The sequence below is a fragment of the Muntiacus reevesi genome, chromosome 4 (assembly GCF_963930625.1).
Source record: "Muntiacus reevesi chromosome 4, mMunRee1.1, whole genome shotgun sequence".
Taxonomy (NCBI): domain Eukaryota; kingdom Metazoa; phylum Chordata; class Mammalia; order Artiodactyla; family Cervidae; genus Muntiacus; species Muntiacus reevesi.
Window position 1 is genome coordinate 40,893,521 of NC_089252.1, and position 17,831 is coordinate 40,911,351.

At 43.0% G+C, this 17,831-nt stretch overlaps 1 protein-coding gene across 3 annotated transcripts in view; it reads left to right on the forward strand.

Annotated features, from left to right (window-relative positions):
• Nucleotides 1–17,831, forward strand: part of PRELID3A (PRELI domain containing 3A) — a 62,970-nt gene that overhangs the window by 13,024 nt on the left and 32,115 nt on the right. Inside the window, exon 1 of one of the 3 annotated variants that reach the window (XM_065932617.1) lies at nt 11,500–11,531. The exons of the other annotated variants lie outside the window; for them this stretch is intronic. Coding sequence (XP_065788689.1) covers nt 11,500–11,531 — 32 coding nt within the window. Of the gene's footprint in view, nt 1–11,499; nt 11,532–17,831 lie in introns of those variants that run through there. 3 annotated transcript variants of the gene reach the window in all.

Genomic DNA, 17,831 nt, shown 5'->3' on the forward strand with positions numbered 1-17,831 from the left:
CTGGAGTCTGCTTTGTACTTCGGTGCCTCAGGGGTTTGATGGGCCAGCCTTTCTATTGTTCAGCTGCCATTTCTGGCATGTAGGAAGAGAGAGCCTATGGCGATGGCACCACCCACTATGCGTGACTCGGCTGTATCACCTTGCTTCCCTGGCTGCCCAGCCTACCTCCACAGGCATCTCCCTCCACAGTCTCCTCCCTCACATCCCCTTGGTCCATCTCTCCACAGTCAACAGCAGCCCTCACTCACCCTGGGATTGCCCCACAATCCCCAAACTCCAGCTCCCAGCCACTGTGCCCTCTAGGGGACCTGCATCCCTCTCTGGGGTATGTATGGCTGTGGCAAGGACTGTCTGATTCTCATTCCATTTAGGCTGCCACAGATCAGCTGATTTACTGTCAGCCTTAAATGTTTCTCCTCTGACTCAGACAATTGCCCCGATGTGGGGATCGGACCCCTGCTTCAGTTCCCCCACTGCCGAGGGCAAGTCCAGTCTTACTAACACTCCTGTTTTCCCCCCTAGTTCCTTCGTCCTACCAAATTTTACATGGTTCTATATATTCTTTTCCACTCATCAGGTGCTCCTCTATGCCCTCAGCTGGCATTCTGCATGCAATTCTGTGTCTGATGGTGTATTCTTGATGTATCCGTGGAGAGAGATGTACTCCATGTCCACCTACTCCTTCTTGTTCTCCTTATTTTTGATATCTTAGTGTTTAGTTTATTTCTAATATCATAGTGTTGTGATCAGAAAAGATGTTTGATATGATTTCACTTTTCTTTTATTTACCAAGGCATGCCTGTTGGCCCAGCATGTGGTCTATCCTAGAGAATGTTCTGTGTGCACTTGAGAAGAATGTGTAGTCTGCTGCTTTTGAATGGAATGCTCTCTAAATATCAGTGAAGTTAATCTGGTCTAAAGTGTCATTTAAGGCCCATGTTTCGCTGTTAATTTTCTCTCTGAATGATCTGTCCACCGATGAAACTGGGGTATTAAAGTCCCCCACTGTTATTGTGTTTAGTTTTAGTTTTTTGAGGAACCTCCACACTGCTCGGCATAGTGGCTGGACCAATTTACTTTCCTACCAACAGTATAAGAGAGTTTGCTTTTCCCCACAGCCTCTCTAGCATTTATTATTTGTAGACTTTAAAAACTATTTGTTTTTGGCTGCATTGGGTTGCTGCATGCAGGCTTTCTTTAGTTGCTTTGAGCAGGGACTACAATCTAGTCTTGGTGCATGGGCTTCTTATTGCCTTGGCTTCTTTTGTGGAGCACAGACTCTAGGGCATGTGCTGACTTCCATAATTGGGGCACAATGACTTAGTTGTCCCACAGCATGTGGAGTCTTCCCAGACCAGAGATCAAACCCATCTCCTCCACATTGGCAGGCAGATTTTCTTAACCACTGGACTGCCAGGAAATTCCTGTAGACTTTTTGATGACCATTATGACCAGTGTGAGGTGATTTGATCATTGTTCTTTTGATTTGCATTTTTATAATAATTAGTGATAATGAGCATCTTTTCATGTGCTTATTGGCCATCTACTATATGTCTTCTTTGGAGAAATGTCTATTTACATCTTCTGCTCATATTTTTAAAAACAACTTTTTATTTTTGTATTGAACTATAGTCAGTTAGGGGGTTCCCTGGTGGCTCGGTGGTAGAGAATCTGCCTTTTATGCAGGAGATGTAGGGTCAATCCCTGGGTTGGGAAGATCACTTGGAGGTGGGGGGGGGCAACCCACTCCAGTATTCTTGCCTGGGAAACCCCATGGGTGGAGGAGCCTGGCGGGCTACAGTCCATAGGGTCAAAGAGTTGCTGAAGCAACTGAGCATTTACAGTCAGTTAACAATTTTGTTAGTCAATTAACAATGTTGTTATAGTTTTAGGTGGAGTGTGAAGGGACTCATATACATGTATCCATTCTCCCCTAAACACCCTCCTTCTGCTCATTTTTTGGATTGGGTTGTTTGTTTTTGTGTTATTGAATTATATGAGCTGTTTGTATGTTTTGGAAATTAAACCCTTGTTAAGGCTTCCTTGTTAAGAAATTAAACCTAGTTGCATCATTTGCAAATATTTTCTTCCAGTCCATAGATTGTTTTTTCATTTTGTTTATGATTTCCTTTGCTGTGCAAGAGTTTTTACATTTGATTAGATCTCATTTGTTCACTTTTTCTTTTTTTCTATTGCCTTAGGAGACCTAAGAAAACATCAGCTAATTTATGTCAGAGAATGTTTTGCCTATGTTCTCTTTCAGAAGTTTTATGTTGTCATGTCTTATTGTTATAGCCAAGCTTTCCAGGAAACAGACTCACTCAGAAGGACAATGCAGATAGTGGAGTGCAGTTTATTACACCGGTGGGCCCAAGGCAGAGTCACCTCTTAGCCAAGGATCCCGTCCAGCATTTGTGAAAATCTTTTATACCCCATGTGTACGTGTCCAAACCCACCACCTACCCCATGTGTACGTGTCCATACCCACCATCTCAATTCCCTTGAGACTTACATAAACAAAGGCAGGGTAAATACAACTACAATAACCCCATCATTCATGTGTTATGTGTTCAAACAGTCAATAATCAGTAAGCCCACAGTTACATTCCAAATAGTTAATAACCGATAAGCCTGTGCTTACATTCTGATAGATAGTGTCCGGAGGCAGGGGTGATTAGTGTCTGTTTTCTCTTAGGTGATGAGTAACCTGGATATGATCTTCAAGTTTCCCCTGTCCAGAGGGGGTCTTATCCTTCCATTGTCGTTCCCACAGGCACTAAGCAGAGAGTTCAGAGTCCACTGGAGAGGCAGCCGAGCACGATCAGCACGGACAGGCCTGAGATGGAGTCCAGGCCCTATGAATTCCTTCTTCATTATATTTAAGTCTTTAAGCCATTTTGAGTTTGTGTGTGGTGTGTTCTAACTTCATTGACTTGCATTTGACTGTCCAACTTTCCCAGCACCACTTGCTGAAGAGACTGTCTTTTTCCCATTGGATATTCTGGTCTCCTTTGTCCAAAATTAATTGACCATAGTTATGTGGGTTTATTTCTAGGCTCTCTGTTCTGTTCCATTAATCCATAGGTCTGTTTTTGCCAGTTCCACACTATTCAATTTCTGTAGCTTTGTGGTATTGTCTCATGTCTGGGAGGGTTATGCCTCCTGCTTTGTTCTTTTTCTTCTGGATTGTTTTAGCAATTCTGGATCTGTTATGGTTCCACATAAATTTAAGGATTATTTTTTCTAGTTCTGTGAAGAGTGTCATGGGTAATTTGATAGGCATTGCATTAAATCTGTAAATTGCTTTGGGGAATATGACCATTTTACCAGTATTTATTACTCTAGTCCAGGAGCATGAGATATCTTTCCTTTCTTTGAATTACCTTCAGTTTCCATTACCAAGTTTTCAGTAGTTTTTTCTTTTTTTATTGTACTTCATTTAGAATGTCTTAGTTACTATACAGCAAAGTGATTCAGGCATGTATATGTATATATTCTTTTCCATTATGGTTTATCATAGGATATTGAATATAGTTCTGTGTGCTATATAGCAGATTGAGTATAGTTCTATGTGGTATATAGCAGGACTTTGTTTATTCATCCTATATATAAAAGCTTACGTCTGCTAATCCCAACTTCCCATTCCTCTTCTTCCTCAACCCCCTCCCCCTTGGCAACCACCAGTCTGTTCTCTATGTCCGTGATTCTTTTTCTGTTTCATAGATGGGTTCACTTGTGTCATATTTTAGGTTCTACATCTAAGTGATATTATTGAGTATTTGTCTTTTCTTTCTGTATAATAATCTCTAGTTGGATCTGGGTTGCTGCAAATGGAATTATTTCATTCTTTTTATGGCTGAGTAGTATCCCATTGAGTATATGTACCACATCTTCTTTATCTATTCATCTGTTGATGGACATTTATGTTGTTTCTATGTCTTGGCTATTGTGAACAGTGTTGCTATAAGCACAGGGGTTCGTGTATCTTTTTGAATTACAGTTTTGTCCAGATATATGCCCAGGCTTCCCTGGTGGCTCAGAGGTAAAGAGTCTGCCTGCCAATGCAGGAGAAACAGATTTGATCCCTGGATCGAGAATATCCTCTGGAGAAGGAAATGGCAACCCATTTCAGTATTCTTGCCTGGGAAATCCCATGGACAGAGGAGTCTGGCGGACTCCACTCCATGGGGTTGCAAAAGAGTTGGCCATGACTTTGTGACTAAACAACAACAACCAGATACATGCCCAAGAGTGGGATTGCTGAATTGTATGGTAATTCTATTTTTATCTTTCTGAGAAACTTCCATACTGTTTTCCATAGTGTCTGCACCAACTTACATTCACATCAACAGTGTACGAGGGTTCCCTTTTCTCTATACCCTCTCCAGAATTTACTTGTAGACTTTTATTGGCCATTCTGACCAGTGTGAGGTGGTACCTTATTATAGTTTTGATTTACATTTCTCTAATAATTAGTGATGTTGAGCATCTTTTCATGTGCCTATTGGCCATCTGTATTTCTTGTTTGGAGAAATGTCTCTCTAGGTCTTCTGCTCATTTTTGGATATGGTCATTTGCTTTTTTCCTTGTTGAGTTGTATGAGCTGTTTGTATATTTTGGAAAGTAAGCCCTTGTTGGTTGCATCATTTGCAAATATTTTCTCCCATTTTGAAGGTTGTCTTTTCCTTTTGTTTATGGCTTTCTTTGAGCAAAAGTTTTTAAGTTTGATTGGTCCCATTTGTTTATTTTTGTTTTTATTTCTATTGCCTTGGAAGACTAACCTAAGAAACCTTGGGTACAATTTATATCAGAGAATGTTTTGGAGATCTTCTTTTCTAGGATTTTTATGGTGTCATGTCTTATATTTAGGTCTTTAGGCCATTCTGAGTTTATTTTTGTGTGTGGTGTGAGGGTGTTTTCTAACTTCATTGATCTACTTGCAGCTGTCCAACTTTCCCAATACCACTTGCTCAGGAGACTTTTTCCCCTTTTTGTATTCTTGCCTTTTGATTGACCATAGGTGTCTGATATTTTTTCCTGTTCCATTGATTCCTGTGCTTGTTTTTGTTCCAATACCATACTTTAAAAAATAAAATTTAAAATTAATTTATTTTTGACTATGCTGGGTCTTCATTACTGTTCATGGGCTTTCTCTAGTTGCAGTGGCTTCTCTTGTTGCAGAGCACAGGCTCTAGAGCGTGTGGAGTTGGTTGCCGCACAGCATGTGGCATCTTACCAGACCAGGGATTGAACCTGTTTCCCCTGCACTGGCAGATGGATTTTTAACCACTGGACCATCAGGGAAATCCTCACGTTTTTTTATTACTCTAGTTTTGTAGTATTGTCTGAAGTATGGGAGGGTTATGCCTCCTGCTTTCTTCTTTTTCCTAAAGATTTCTTTAGCGATTCTGAGTCTTTTATGGTTCCATATACACTTTAGGATTATTTATTCTAGTTCTGTGAAGAACATCATGAGTAATTTAACAGGAATTGAATTAAATCTGTAGATTTCCCCAACATTCTTTTTTTTTTTTCCCAACATTCTTATTTGAAGCCCCAACTTCCAATGTGACTGTATTTGTAGATAATGCAATATCTTTCACGAATATACATGCAGAAATTCTCAACAAAATAACTGGCAAACCAAAGTCAGCATCATATTTGAAGGATTCTACACCATGACCAAGAGGGATTTATCTCAGAATGTCAGGATGGTTCAACATAAGAAAATTAATCAATGTAATACATCAGGTTAATAGAATGATGTTTTAAAATTACATGATATTCTCAATTGATACAGCAAAGGCACTTGACTAAAATCCAACACTGTTTCATGAGAGAAAGCACTTGGAGTACTAGGGAAGGTAACTTTCTCAACATAATAAAGGGCACTTGTGGAAAACTCACAGTTAACTTCTTACTCAATGGTAAGGGACTGAAATTGTTTCCTCTAATATCAAGAACAGGATCAAAAATGCCCACTTTCACCACTATAATTTAACATTGTACTGGAAGTTCTAGTCACATCAAGTAGACAAGAAAAAGAAATATTAGGCATCTGTATGGGAAAGGAAGAAGTAAAGCTATCTCTATACACATATGATAGGATTATAATTAATAGAAAATCATAATCATTAAAGGTTGCCAGAACTAATAAATTCAGCAAAGTTGAGGATACAAAATAGGGAGTGAAAGTGAGTCTCTCATTCTCACTGCTTATAAAAGTAATTTTAGAGTTTTTTTGGTGTGCTGTGTATGTGTCTATATGGTTTACATATATTTACAAGCATATAAAGTATATTTTAATGTGAATGAAATTGTAGTTTATACACTTTGCTTTTTTGATTAACATTTGCTTTTTTTATGTTAAAAACCTATAGTTCCACCCCAGTTCGTTAATCAGCTTCCTGATATTCTGTGGCAACAGTGTAACAGTTTCTAACCAAGGATCAGTTAGACTGCTCCCAATTTATTTGTATTTTAGATGCTACAGTGAACATTATTGATATGTGTATACACACACATACATGCCAATACATATTCAGAGAATAATTTCCCAGCAGAGTGCTTAGTAAACATTAAAAAAAATAATAAGTTATATGTGTTTGAGGGCCTAGGGACCCTAAGACTGCTTACGTAGAGCTTTGTTGCACAGTGTGCCCACAAGGTGGCAGGAGAGGTCTATTAATCTTGACAACTGTGCCTCATGCATTTCAAAAAACTGTTCACAGGCTGGTCTGGATATTGTTTCCTCCTAAATGATGTTACTGTTGTTAATTTGTAACAATGTTAATTATTTTTATAAGATGAAACTGATATAATAGTTTCAGTCAGTGGTCATAACCTGTGCTGCTGTTTCTGGTAATGTGCCCCAAGTAAAGGAATCTAAAAACACAGTATTAATATCCTCTATGTGACAACCAATAAAAGAATGAATTACAACATCAATCTCTAAAAATGCAAGTTTTATGAATGGCGATAGGAAAACATTTAGAATATTCCTAATCACCACGTTACTTTGCTGTTGTTCATTTGCTGTCCTGTCTGACTCTTTGAGATCCCATTGACTGCAGCAAGCCAGGCTTCCCTGTCCTTCATTGTCTCCCAGAATTTGCTCAAACTCACATCCATTGAGTTGATGATACTGTCCAACCATCTCCTCCTGCCTTCAGTCTTTCCCAGCATCAGCGTCTTTTCTACTACGTTACTTTGTAGTGATCAAATATTTTTCTAAAAGTGTTAGCCACAATAGTTTATAGAAATCATAAAGTCCCTAGATTTTTCCTAGTTGTGTCTTCTTGAGAGAAAACTGATGATTGTTTTGGACATCAGACACCTTGGTCATGAGTCATCTTTGCAATGCCAGAAAACATATGGGAAATCATAGAATTAAAAGTGCCCAGAAGCAGAAATACAGAGCAGAACTTAGGCTGTTTATGGTAGAGACTTAGTTCAGGAATTGTATGTAAGGGTTTGGAAGAGGAATTAATTACATAGAAATATATATCACAGAAAGTAAAGAGTAACAGAGGTATACTCTGTTTTAATAAAATATGAGAATATCTTGGTTGCGTTGGAGTTCAGGATAGTTCTGACTCTGGTTAGAGAACTTGTCCCTGGATCCCAATAATATTCCTGCATAGGATCTTGGAAGATCCAGATGCTGATGGCAGCAGCTGGAACCCTGGCCTCCTGCCTTCCTATTCTGACTGCATGGCAGGTTGAGGAGTCCCTGTAAATCAGATCTTCATGATCACTGTATCTGAGGATCAATTAAACATCAGAGCCTAGTGAAGAATATCCATCACAGTGGGAAAGGAACACCTCCAAACGTTCTTCAAGACTCCTTACCTGCTGGGAGATTGATTTTCTCCCTAATTTTTTAGTTTAAAAATCTGTTCTGGCACAGCAGTTTTCAAACTTATTTATTTTTAGCTGCAGCCTCTTGTAGCAGTCATATTTCATCATGGAATCTCAATATATAGAATGTGAATAAAATAGCAAAAAAGACTAGGTCCACTGGTTGAAAAGTCTCCCGATTTACTGCACAGGTGATTCCTGAAAACGGCAAGGTTTCCTGGAACTCAACCAGGTGGCTCTGTGTGATGACAACAGATAGAGCCCCACCCACCCCTGGGCCAAGCCGCTCACAGGTTCATTATGCCCTCAGAGTCATCCTTGACTCACGGAACAAGCAGTTATCTGGAGCTCACTGTTGGCCAAGTACAGGGACCGATCCTGGGCACATAGAAACGAGCCAGGCCTGGGTCCCACCACAGAGCTCAGGTGCGTGCAGGATGCCTTTCCAAACTCCAGAGCACTGTGACCACCTCGACCACTCATCAGCCCTGCCTGTTCCTAGGGCTCACTCCAGAGATGCCAATTGAAAAGCTAAGAGAGGGGGTGAAGCCTAGATGCCTGCTTCCTTAATATGGGTGATCTGGTGGGAGAGACAGAAACACAAACAGGTGTGGTACTTATAAAACACTGCTGAGAGTACGAGAGAGGTATCAGGAGCAGCCCAGGAGGGTGAGGGGGCGGGGAGCACCCTAGGGCACGGCCAAACAAAGCTTTGGAGGGGATGTGGCAGGCTGATGGGACAGCATTCTGAGGGGCCATCTAGGATTGAGCCAGGTCAGCAGGGATGGTCACAGCAGTTTTAACCACAGGCATGTACTCTGTCCTCATTAATTCCCACTAGGCCAAAAGGACTTTTTTTTTTTTTTTAGTAGTAGTAGTAGTGCTCCCATGTCAAGAATGGTGACACTGATGTTCAGGAGGTTAGCAATTTGCAAAAGGGGAGCCAGGACTGGAACCCAGGTTTGTTCCTCTTCAAATGCATGCCTTCAGCTGCAACTGTTAAATCAAATTGACTCTTAAAGGATGTGGAAGGTGGAATAGGTTAAAACAATCTGAAAGAGGTAAATCCCTAAGGACTCAGTAACTGGCTGGATGTAGGGTCCGGGAGTACTCTAGCTTGGTGCACCTGGGTGATGCCAGGGTCCTGGCCATTGACTCCTAGATGAGGAATCTGCTTAGGGTGGGAGATGTATGACCATGATATGTTTGAGGTAGGACCTAGATGGGTAGGAGTGAGATGGAGAGACAGGCGAGAAGTCAGTGGAAACCAGGATACTCAGTGAGTCACTTGGGGAGCAGGTGTAAAGGAAGAAGAACAGAGGGGCAAAAGGTGTGTGCAGGGGAGATGGGAAGGACCAGAGCAGAGGATGTAGAGGGAGCAGGGTTCCGGGAGAGAGAGACCAGTAGTTCTCTCGCAGCACAGAGGCCCGTGGGGAGAGTGACAGAACAGCGCTGTCACACTGGAAGCACAGTGATGACTGATGAGAGGTTTCGGGAGCCTGTTCCAGTGGGGTAAAACTGCCAAGATGCTGCATGGTGGGGCTGTGGTGGGGCCAGGGGTCTCTATTCCTAACAGGCTCCCAGGTGATACAGCTGCTGCTGCTCCTGGACCAGACTTGGTGGAACAGACAAGAGAAAGGGTGGTGTTTGACCAAAAATGGAGGTAGTGGTATAGGACTTGAAGCAGGGCCGTGACTTTCATCTGTTGTTCAACAGTCAATGATTTATTATGCGCCTATTGGGTTTCTGTCTCGGGAATTGCCAAGGATGATGGTAACCTAGTTCCCGTGGTCTTAACACATTGTGGTAAGTCTTGGAGGGGAGTATGTATAAGTAGTGAAGGAGCCACTGAGGTGCTGGGACCTGACAGCTGTGTGTGAGGTGGCTTTGAAAGCGAGGCAGGTGCAGGTACAGTGAGCCAGGAGGTCACCCTCGATGGACTCACGCCCTCAGGTCCCACCTCCACCACTAAGTAGTATCTCAGCCCAGATGTTTCCTGGTTTTTTGTTGTTTAGTCGCTCAGTTGTGTCTGACTCTTTGCAACCCCTCTTTGCAGCATGCCAGGCTTCCCTGCCTTTCTCTATCTCCCTGAGTTTGCTAAAAGTCATGTTCATGGTTAGGGTCTCAGTTTCCCCACAGATTCTCACTACAATGTCTTCTGTCACCATCCAGCCTGATTTCTTTAGCCTCATGCTCAATACGTATTTGTGGGAAATGCTGATTTTAAAAGATGATGCTTTTTATTTTTTATTTTTTTAAGACGATGCTTTTTAAAGCCAAATGACAGCCCTGAGCTCAGAGCCTAGTGCAGGTCATGTTTCACAGCTGGCCTGGCCACAGCAGCCAGTCACTGTGCACGGCTATGGGGGACTCCTGCAAACCTGGTGTCAGCTCAGCTCAGTCCTCAGCTTGTGATCATTGGATGTGGTTTTCCACCTCCATGAACCCCAGTCTGCTCACCAGTGAAACAGGGAGCAGCGCTGCTGTGGGAAGATCGCCCTGAGCATCCATCCAGCTGCAGGTGGTGAAGGTGGAGTGTGGAGATGGTGGGCTAGGATCGCCTAGCCCAGGTCTTCTGGCTGCTTCCCTGCTCTCCCAACTTCACTGACTAGTCACAGAGGTAGGCCCTGGGCACCCGCCCGCTTCATGTGTGTGTTGCACTGGGTGCTCCCTTGTGCCCAGTACATTCAGCAGAGGGTCACCCTGTTCTCACACTAGCATCTTGCTTCTTTGCACTTGAACTGTATTTGTTGGTAGTGGGGGGAAAATAAAAATCTAAAAAGAAAAAAAAATCATTTTTTCCCAGTGCAAAAGGAATCTCTCCTTACCCTTTTCTTAGAGCATTTACTTTAGAATCCTTATAGGTTGTCTTTTTGAGATGTATATAAACATTTTTAAAGGCCAAATAAGCCTTTAGCTAGTTGTACAACCTAGGAATGTTTTCTTCTCATGGATCTGGATGACTAAGGAGTCATCTTTTTGAAATGTCAGCCTCAGGTCCAGAGAGCACCAGGCTTCCAGTTGCAATCCCACCTCCTATGGGAATGAGAAATGTATCTCTCCTTTGGGTGAAGACAAGTAGCGAATCCAAGGAGCCACTCCAGTGGCCGGGTGAATTTAGGATGAGCTCTGACAAGTAGTGCTGTCAGTCCTCATACTTGAGAGCGGGTCGAGAGGGTCTCAGCAATGTGGCTACGTAAAGGGTTGGATTTCTTGGAGTCTTCAAATCCTGAGGCGGAGGGGCTGCGAGGAGTCTCACGTTTTGATTTAAGGCCTTTCTACACCTTCTGCTTCCTTCCTCCTCCACTCGGTGGAGAGGCTTGTCGGGCTGGCAGGACACAGTTACGCATCCTTTCCCACTGTGGTGGAACCTGCCTGGCTGGAAGGGGCTTTCGCAGAATCTGGACCATCTGACCTATAGGAATGAACCCTGCCCACTTCCGGAAGGTGGCGCTCCGCGCCCACCGCCCACACGGCTGCGGTCCGCGCCCCTCTGCTGAGCCCTGGGACCGCCGCTCACGTGATGTGTGGGCTCAGCGCTGAGTCCCGCGCCCCGCCCTCCGCGTGCTCTCGCTCCGCCCCCGAACGGAGTGGAGCATCCCCAGGTCTGGAGCATCCCTGGCCGCGCTCTGCGGTGCGATGAGGGTCTGGAGCTCAGAGCATGTGTTCGGGTGAGCGGGCTGAGGCCTCAGTGGGTCCAGACGCGCCTGGGCCTGACCTGCGGCCTCGAGGAGGGCGGGCTCTGTTACTCTTTGGGCCGTGGGGCGGGCAGTGATGCACTCCAGGGCCCGGGGTGAGGGGACGGCATCCTCGGCTCCGCAGGCCTGGTCTCTCCTCTCGCGGGGACATCACTCGGGGCGGGGTCAGGATCCGCTCTGCGGCTGACCACCGGGTCCAGAGGGCGCTAACCTGGGCACGTGGGGTTCTGTGGCGGCGAACGCAGGTGGGCATGGAAAGCCTCCAGCTGCTTACAAGTGTTCTCCTAACCTAGGCAGTATCCTCTCGTCTACTTCATCTGTGACACTCTGAGCTCATTCTTTAGTATTTTTTTAAAGTAACAGATTTTTAAATTTTCTAATCCCATTTAGAATAGCATTTCCATTTTGTAATTTAAAAAAGTACTTTGTCCTTTTCATCTAAAATTTAATTAAAATTTATCGTTGGGTTTAAAACCTCTGAAATTATTTTAATGAAATCTTTAGACTTGATGAGATTCAATTTTAGTGTTGATTTTTGTGCAGCATGTAGCCTTTCTCAACTGGATTCCATTCCCAGACTGACTCCAGAGATTTTCTCAGTTCTCCCAAGGATGGGGCATGCCAGCACCATCTGGATGCAGGGGGTACAAGTCAAGTCCCTGGGAATGGTGGATGCCCAAGCTGTGCAGCTCAGGCCAGAACTGCCCTACAAGTTCTGGAGATGTTAGCTGATAAACAGAAGTGATTTGTCAGCTCTGAAAAGTTATGTGATAATATTCACCCATTTAAATCATACAGTTCAAATCATACAAATAAAGAGACTTTACCACAGAGAGTTGTAGTAAATTTACATAGTTGTACAGCATCTCTGTAGTCCAGAGCATTTCCTCATCCTACAAAGACCCCTCATGCCCATCTGCAGTCACACTCCAGTCTCCTTCTCAGGCAGATTAGTATCTGCTTGTGTTTCCATGAATTTGCCTTTTCTGGACATTTCTCATAAATGCAGTCATATACCACATGGTCTTTTGTGTCTGGCTGCTTTTATTTAGCTTCATTCTTGTGGGAGACTGCATTCCTGCTTATGTCCTCACCTCATTGGTTTTGTGTCCCTGTCACATAGTTGTTACTCATCGAGGGACTGAGGAATATCATAGGGACCAGGTGCCCTTTGAAATGAGGGCAACTGTCCGCCAGAGGAATTCCCATCAATACACAAGCTGCTGTGGAAGGCATGGGTCTCCTGTCACTGATTTGTGAACTTAAAAGCCAAGTGCCTTGATGAAAATTGACAAATGTGAAAGACAGCTGAGAGGAGGCCACACGGCTGCCAGGGTGGGTCATGAGATGCTGTGTGGCATCCGCACCTGCAGGATGGTACCGAGTTGGAAGCCTGGTTTTCTAGCTGAGCTTACTGTAGACTTTCCCCTTGCTTAGCCCCTTTAAATGCCTGATCTTTTTCCTTTGAGAATTACATACTTTTCTTTTTCTTTCTACACTTGTTCTCTTTTTATATGTTTGTTGAATATTTGGTTGGAAATATTAAAATTTACTCTTGAAAGGCCAAAAATAATCAGGCATAAAGACTTAAAATTTTTTAAGTTGAAATACAGTTGATTTACAATGCTGTATTAGTTTCGGGGTTTTGTTTTTTGTGGCCACATTAGGGATCTTAGTTCTCTGACCAGGGATTGAATCTGCGCTCCCTGAAATGAAAGTGCAAAATCTTAACCCCTGGACTGCAGTATGTGTGTGTGTGTATTCTGTTTTAAATTCTTTTCCTTTATAGGTTATTACAAGATACTGAGTATAGTTCCCCATACTTAACAGGTCCTTGTTATTTATTTTATATATACTAGTGTGTATATTTTAATCCCAGACTTCTAATTTAATCCCATCCTCCCCCTTGGTAATCATAAATTTGTTTTCTATGTCTGTGAGTGTGTTTCTTTTTGTAAGTAAGCTTGTATCATTTTTTTCCCCCAGATTACACATATAGACAATATCCTATGGTATTTGTCTTGGCCTGACTTACTTCACTTGCTATAATAATCCCTAGGTTCATCCATGTTGCTACAAATGACAGTACTTCATCCTTTTTTATGGCTCAATAGTATTATATCATGTATATTCTTCATCTGTTTCTCTGTAGATGGACATTTAGGTTACTTCCATATCTTGGCTATTGTAAAATAGGGCTGCTGTGAACATTGGGGTACATGTATCTGTTAGAATTATAGTTTTCTCCAGATATATGCCCAGGAGTGGGATTGCAGGATCATATGGTAGCTTTTGAGAAACCTTCATACTGTTCTCCATAGTGGCCGATCACTTTACATTTCCACCAACAGTGTAGGAGGGTTCTGTTTTCTTCATACCCTCTTCAGCATTTGTTATTTGTAGACTTTTAATGATGGCCATTCTGACCAGTGTGAAGTGGTACCTTATTGTTGTATTGATTTGCATTTCTCTAATAATTAGCAATGTTGAACATTGTTTCATGTGCTTACTGGCTATTTGTATGTCTTCTTTTTAAAGTTTTTTAAAAATAATTTTTTTGGAGTATAGTTGCTGCCCTCTCTATGTCTTCTTTGGAGGTAAAATGTCTACTTAGATCTTCTGTCCCTCCCCCCTTTTCTGTATTGAGCTGTTGGTATATTTTGAAAATTAACCAGTTGCATCGTTTGCAAAATTTTCTCCTGTTCTGTAGGTTGTCTTTTCATTTATGGTTTCCTTTGCTGAGGTGCAAGAAGTTTTGATTTTATCAAGTTTTCCTCCAGTATTCATGCACTGAAGAAACCCTAGGAATGGAGATCAGACAGAGCTGAGAGCAGTGTAAACCTGAAGTAGTGGAGAGCTCTTTGGTTTAAAGTAGTTTAAATAGTAGTGGAAAACACAGGACTGAAATAAAAACATACAGAAGGGGGTACTTAAAAATTAACAGGCTTATAATTACAGGTTTATAAATCCCATTCTCACACCTGAGATTTCAGGTGGACCTACAACAAAATCTTTACTGGCACAACCAGTATGAGTAGATTTCTAACAGAGTCAAGGATGTATGCTACGTGGGTTCTAGCCGACCCCAGGACTTTTAATGATGGCCATCTAGTAGGCAGTGTCATCTCAGGGAAGTAGGGTTTGGAGGAGAGGCTGCCCTAAAGCAGGCTTGCTCTCTGGCTGGGAGCAGGGAAAGGCCCCCCATCCTTTTTAAATAAGAGAAATGAGGCTCTGCAGGCAGGAACTGCAGTGCCCAGTGTCCGCTGTCCCCACCCCAGTGGTGTTCCCTTCTCGCTCCCACATGCAGTCTCAGTTATGAACCTGCTCGGCAGCCTCCTGAAGGTCCACTTGATGTTTCTGTTTTCACCCTTAGACAGAATGTACTGTTGTTCATTGTTTTAAAATAGAAATGACTGGCACCATCTTGGACAGTGCTTTTCAGTTTCCTTTTCTTCTCAACAGTGTGTTCCTGAGATGTGTGTGTGTATCTGTTTGAGATCTGTGTGTATATGTATATACATACACCATTTATCCTTTCTCTTATTGAAGGGACATAATTTCTCCCTTATTAAAAATCATGCTGTGGTGACCACTTCTGTATCTATTTGTGATTCATGTAATCAAGGGCTTACTTAGGCCAGAAGTCCTCAAGCTCTTTAGCATCAGGACATCTTTACACTCTTAGAAAATATTGGTGTGGGTTAAATCTACTAATATTTACCACATTAGAAATTAAGACTGATAAATTTTAAAATATTTATTAAAATTAACCATAATAAACACATGACATTAACATAAATAACATTTTTTTAATTTAAAAGACCTGTAGCTTCCAAAACTTTTCAAAGTAGTAAGAGTGGCACTGTTTATTTTTCGCTAATTTCTATAATGTCAGGCAGCATAGATGCTGACTTGATGCTTCCATCAGCTTCTGTGTTCAGTGTTGCACTCTGTTGTTTTGGCTCAAGTAAATGATTAAAACCCAGACTCACACACTGCATGTGAGTAAAACCTATGTGGGGAAGGTAGCAGTATTTCAGAAATCTTTAAAAATAGTCATGGCTGTTCTTTGCTACTATAGCAAAACAAATCATAATTTCTCAGATTAATTGCAGTGGGAAACCTGACACCACGACTGACCAGAGTAATTGGCCTGTCTGGTACTTTGAATGACTCCTTCCTGTGAATTGTGACATGTTGCAGTAGTCACTAGGCTGTGTGGTTACTGGGTACAACGTGGGGCAAGCATCGGGTAGTGATGCCGGCTTTCTAAAATTCCAGTTGTCTCTGTGAAGCTCAAACTCTATCTTTGGCAGCAAATGCTGTCAGGTATTTTACTCTAAGTAACAGGATCACTTCATTGATCTTTAAGCAGACTCCTGTTCAACACCCATGTCTGAGTGACTACAGTTTGTGTTCAGTGGTTTAGAGAAGTGATAGCCGGGAAGCACTGGACTGGACCACTGGACTCCCCTCTCTACCCAGCACCCCCCCTCCCCATCCTGCAGCCACCCACGCTTCCAACCACAGTGAGGCCTCCCAGTCCTTCTTGTGCCCTTGCCCAGAGCCAGGGGTCCTGGTGTGGGAAATGAGGCCTTTTACTATCTTATCAGGGACAGACCTTGGTGCTAGTGGACTTTCTGAATGTGCCACTCAGCAGTGAGCGCCACACAGCCTGGCCTGGCTGTCACTCCTGGGGAGAGGCCAACAATTGTGGCCTCACTGGGGCTCCTGCAACCTCGGCTGCTGTCCTGCAGCTAGGAGGGCAGGCCCTCTCAGCAGCAGCCAGGCTCCCAGATGGGCCTGGGAACCAGCTTTGTTGTCCTCACTTCAAGAACCACTGGGCTGACCCAGGGTTGCTTGGACTCCAAGGACTTTTCCTACATCTTTTTTTTTTTTTTTTTTGAGTCATTAGGGATGTTTGGAGGCTGGAATAATGAGCACCAGCACCCTCCCCTGGGCTGTGGGAGTCTCATGACTGATGTTTGCTCAGCCCACTGCCCCTTACCGTGGGTTGCTGTAGGCAAGACCTCAGACCTCACCCCACTTCCTCTTTCCTACACTCTATCTGAGCATAGAGTTGCCTTGTTTTTCCTTTCTAGTACCCTGGTGTGGCACCCAGAATTGCCCCCTCTGCTAGCCCAGCCATCTGCCCCCAGCCCTTAGTGCTGCTGCTGACGCATTCTTGAAATGCAGGCATAGAGGCCTCCTTGGGGCAGCTCCCAGGCCTCTGTATCACTCTGAGCCTCAGCTGGGGACCTTTATCCCAAGAATGAATTTCATCAACCAGAGTCTTCCACGGGTGGGGCCGGTTCATATATTCACCCGTAGGCCTGGCTTCCTGCTCTTACCTTCTCCCGGCACTTGACATTTTAGACTCCTCAACTTTAGCCAATCAAATGAGTATTGGGCTATTTTCTTTTCTTTTTTTAAATTTATGTATTTTTGGCTGTGCTGAGTCTTCATTTCTGCGCTCAGGCTTTCTCTAGTTGTGGTAAGCAGGGGCTGCCCTTTGTTGTGATGTGCAGGCTTCTCATTGTGGTAGCTTCTCTCGTTGTGGAGCACAGTCTATAGGTACACAGACTCAGTAGTTGCTGCTCATGGGCTTAGTTGCTCTGTGGCATGTGGGATCTTCCTGGACCTGGGATCCAATTTATGTCCCCTGCATTTGGGCAGGCAGAGTCTTAACCACTGGACCATAAGGCAAGTCCCTGAGCTATTTTCTTTAATCAAGAAGTGTGTGATACTAACTTGTGTACTTAAACCTTGTAATTAAAAAAAATACTATGTTTAGTCTTTTCCTGTGTCATTCTATTGATGTCTGGAATTATTTTTATGAATATTTTAAACACATTGTGCTTAGTTGAAATCATCTGTTAGAAAGATGCAGGGTTTCTATATAAAAGAAACTTTGTGTGAGATGTGCTTGATTACAAATATTTGTCAACTTTTAGATAGTTTCAAGTAATTTTAGGAAGCATAGCCTATTCTGCAAAATGATTTTTATGGGACTCTCTGGGAGCTTGACTTACAAAATGCACATACAGCTTCACTCACTGTGAAAGCTCCCCCTTCTGTTCTCATGAGTCTGTGGATGCTCCCTTCTTCCCCAAAGTGTGGTGCACTGTGGCCCTGATGGTGGTTTCCCAAGGAGAAAGTCTCCCTGTACTCTGCTGAGTGATCAGGACCAGTTGTCTCTGCTCCTTCATCCCCTTATGTTGGATCTGGTGGATGTGTTTAGCACAATGACACAATTCCACAATTTGAAAAAAC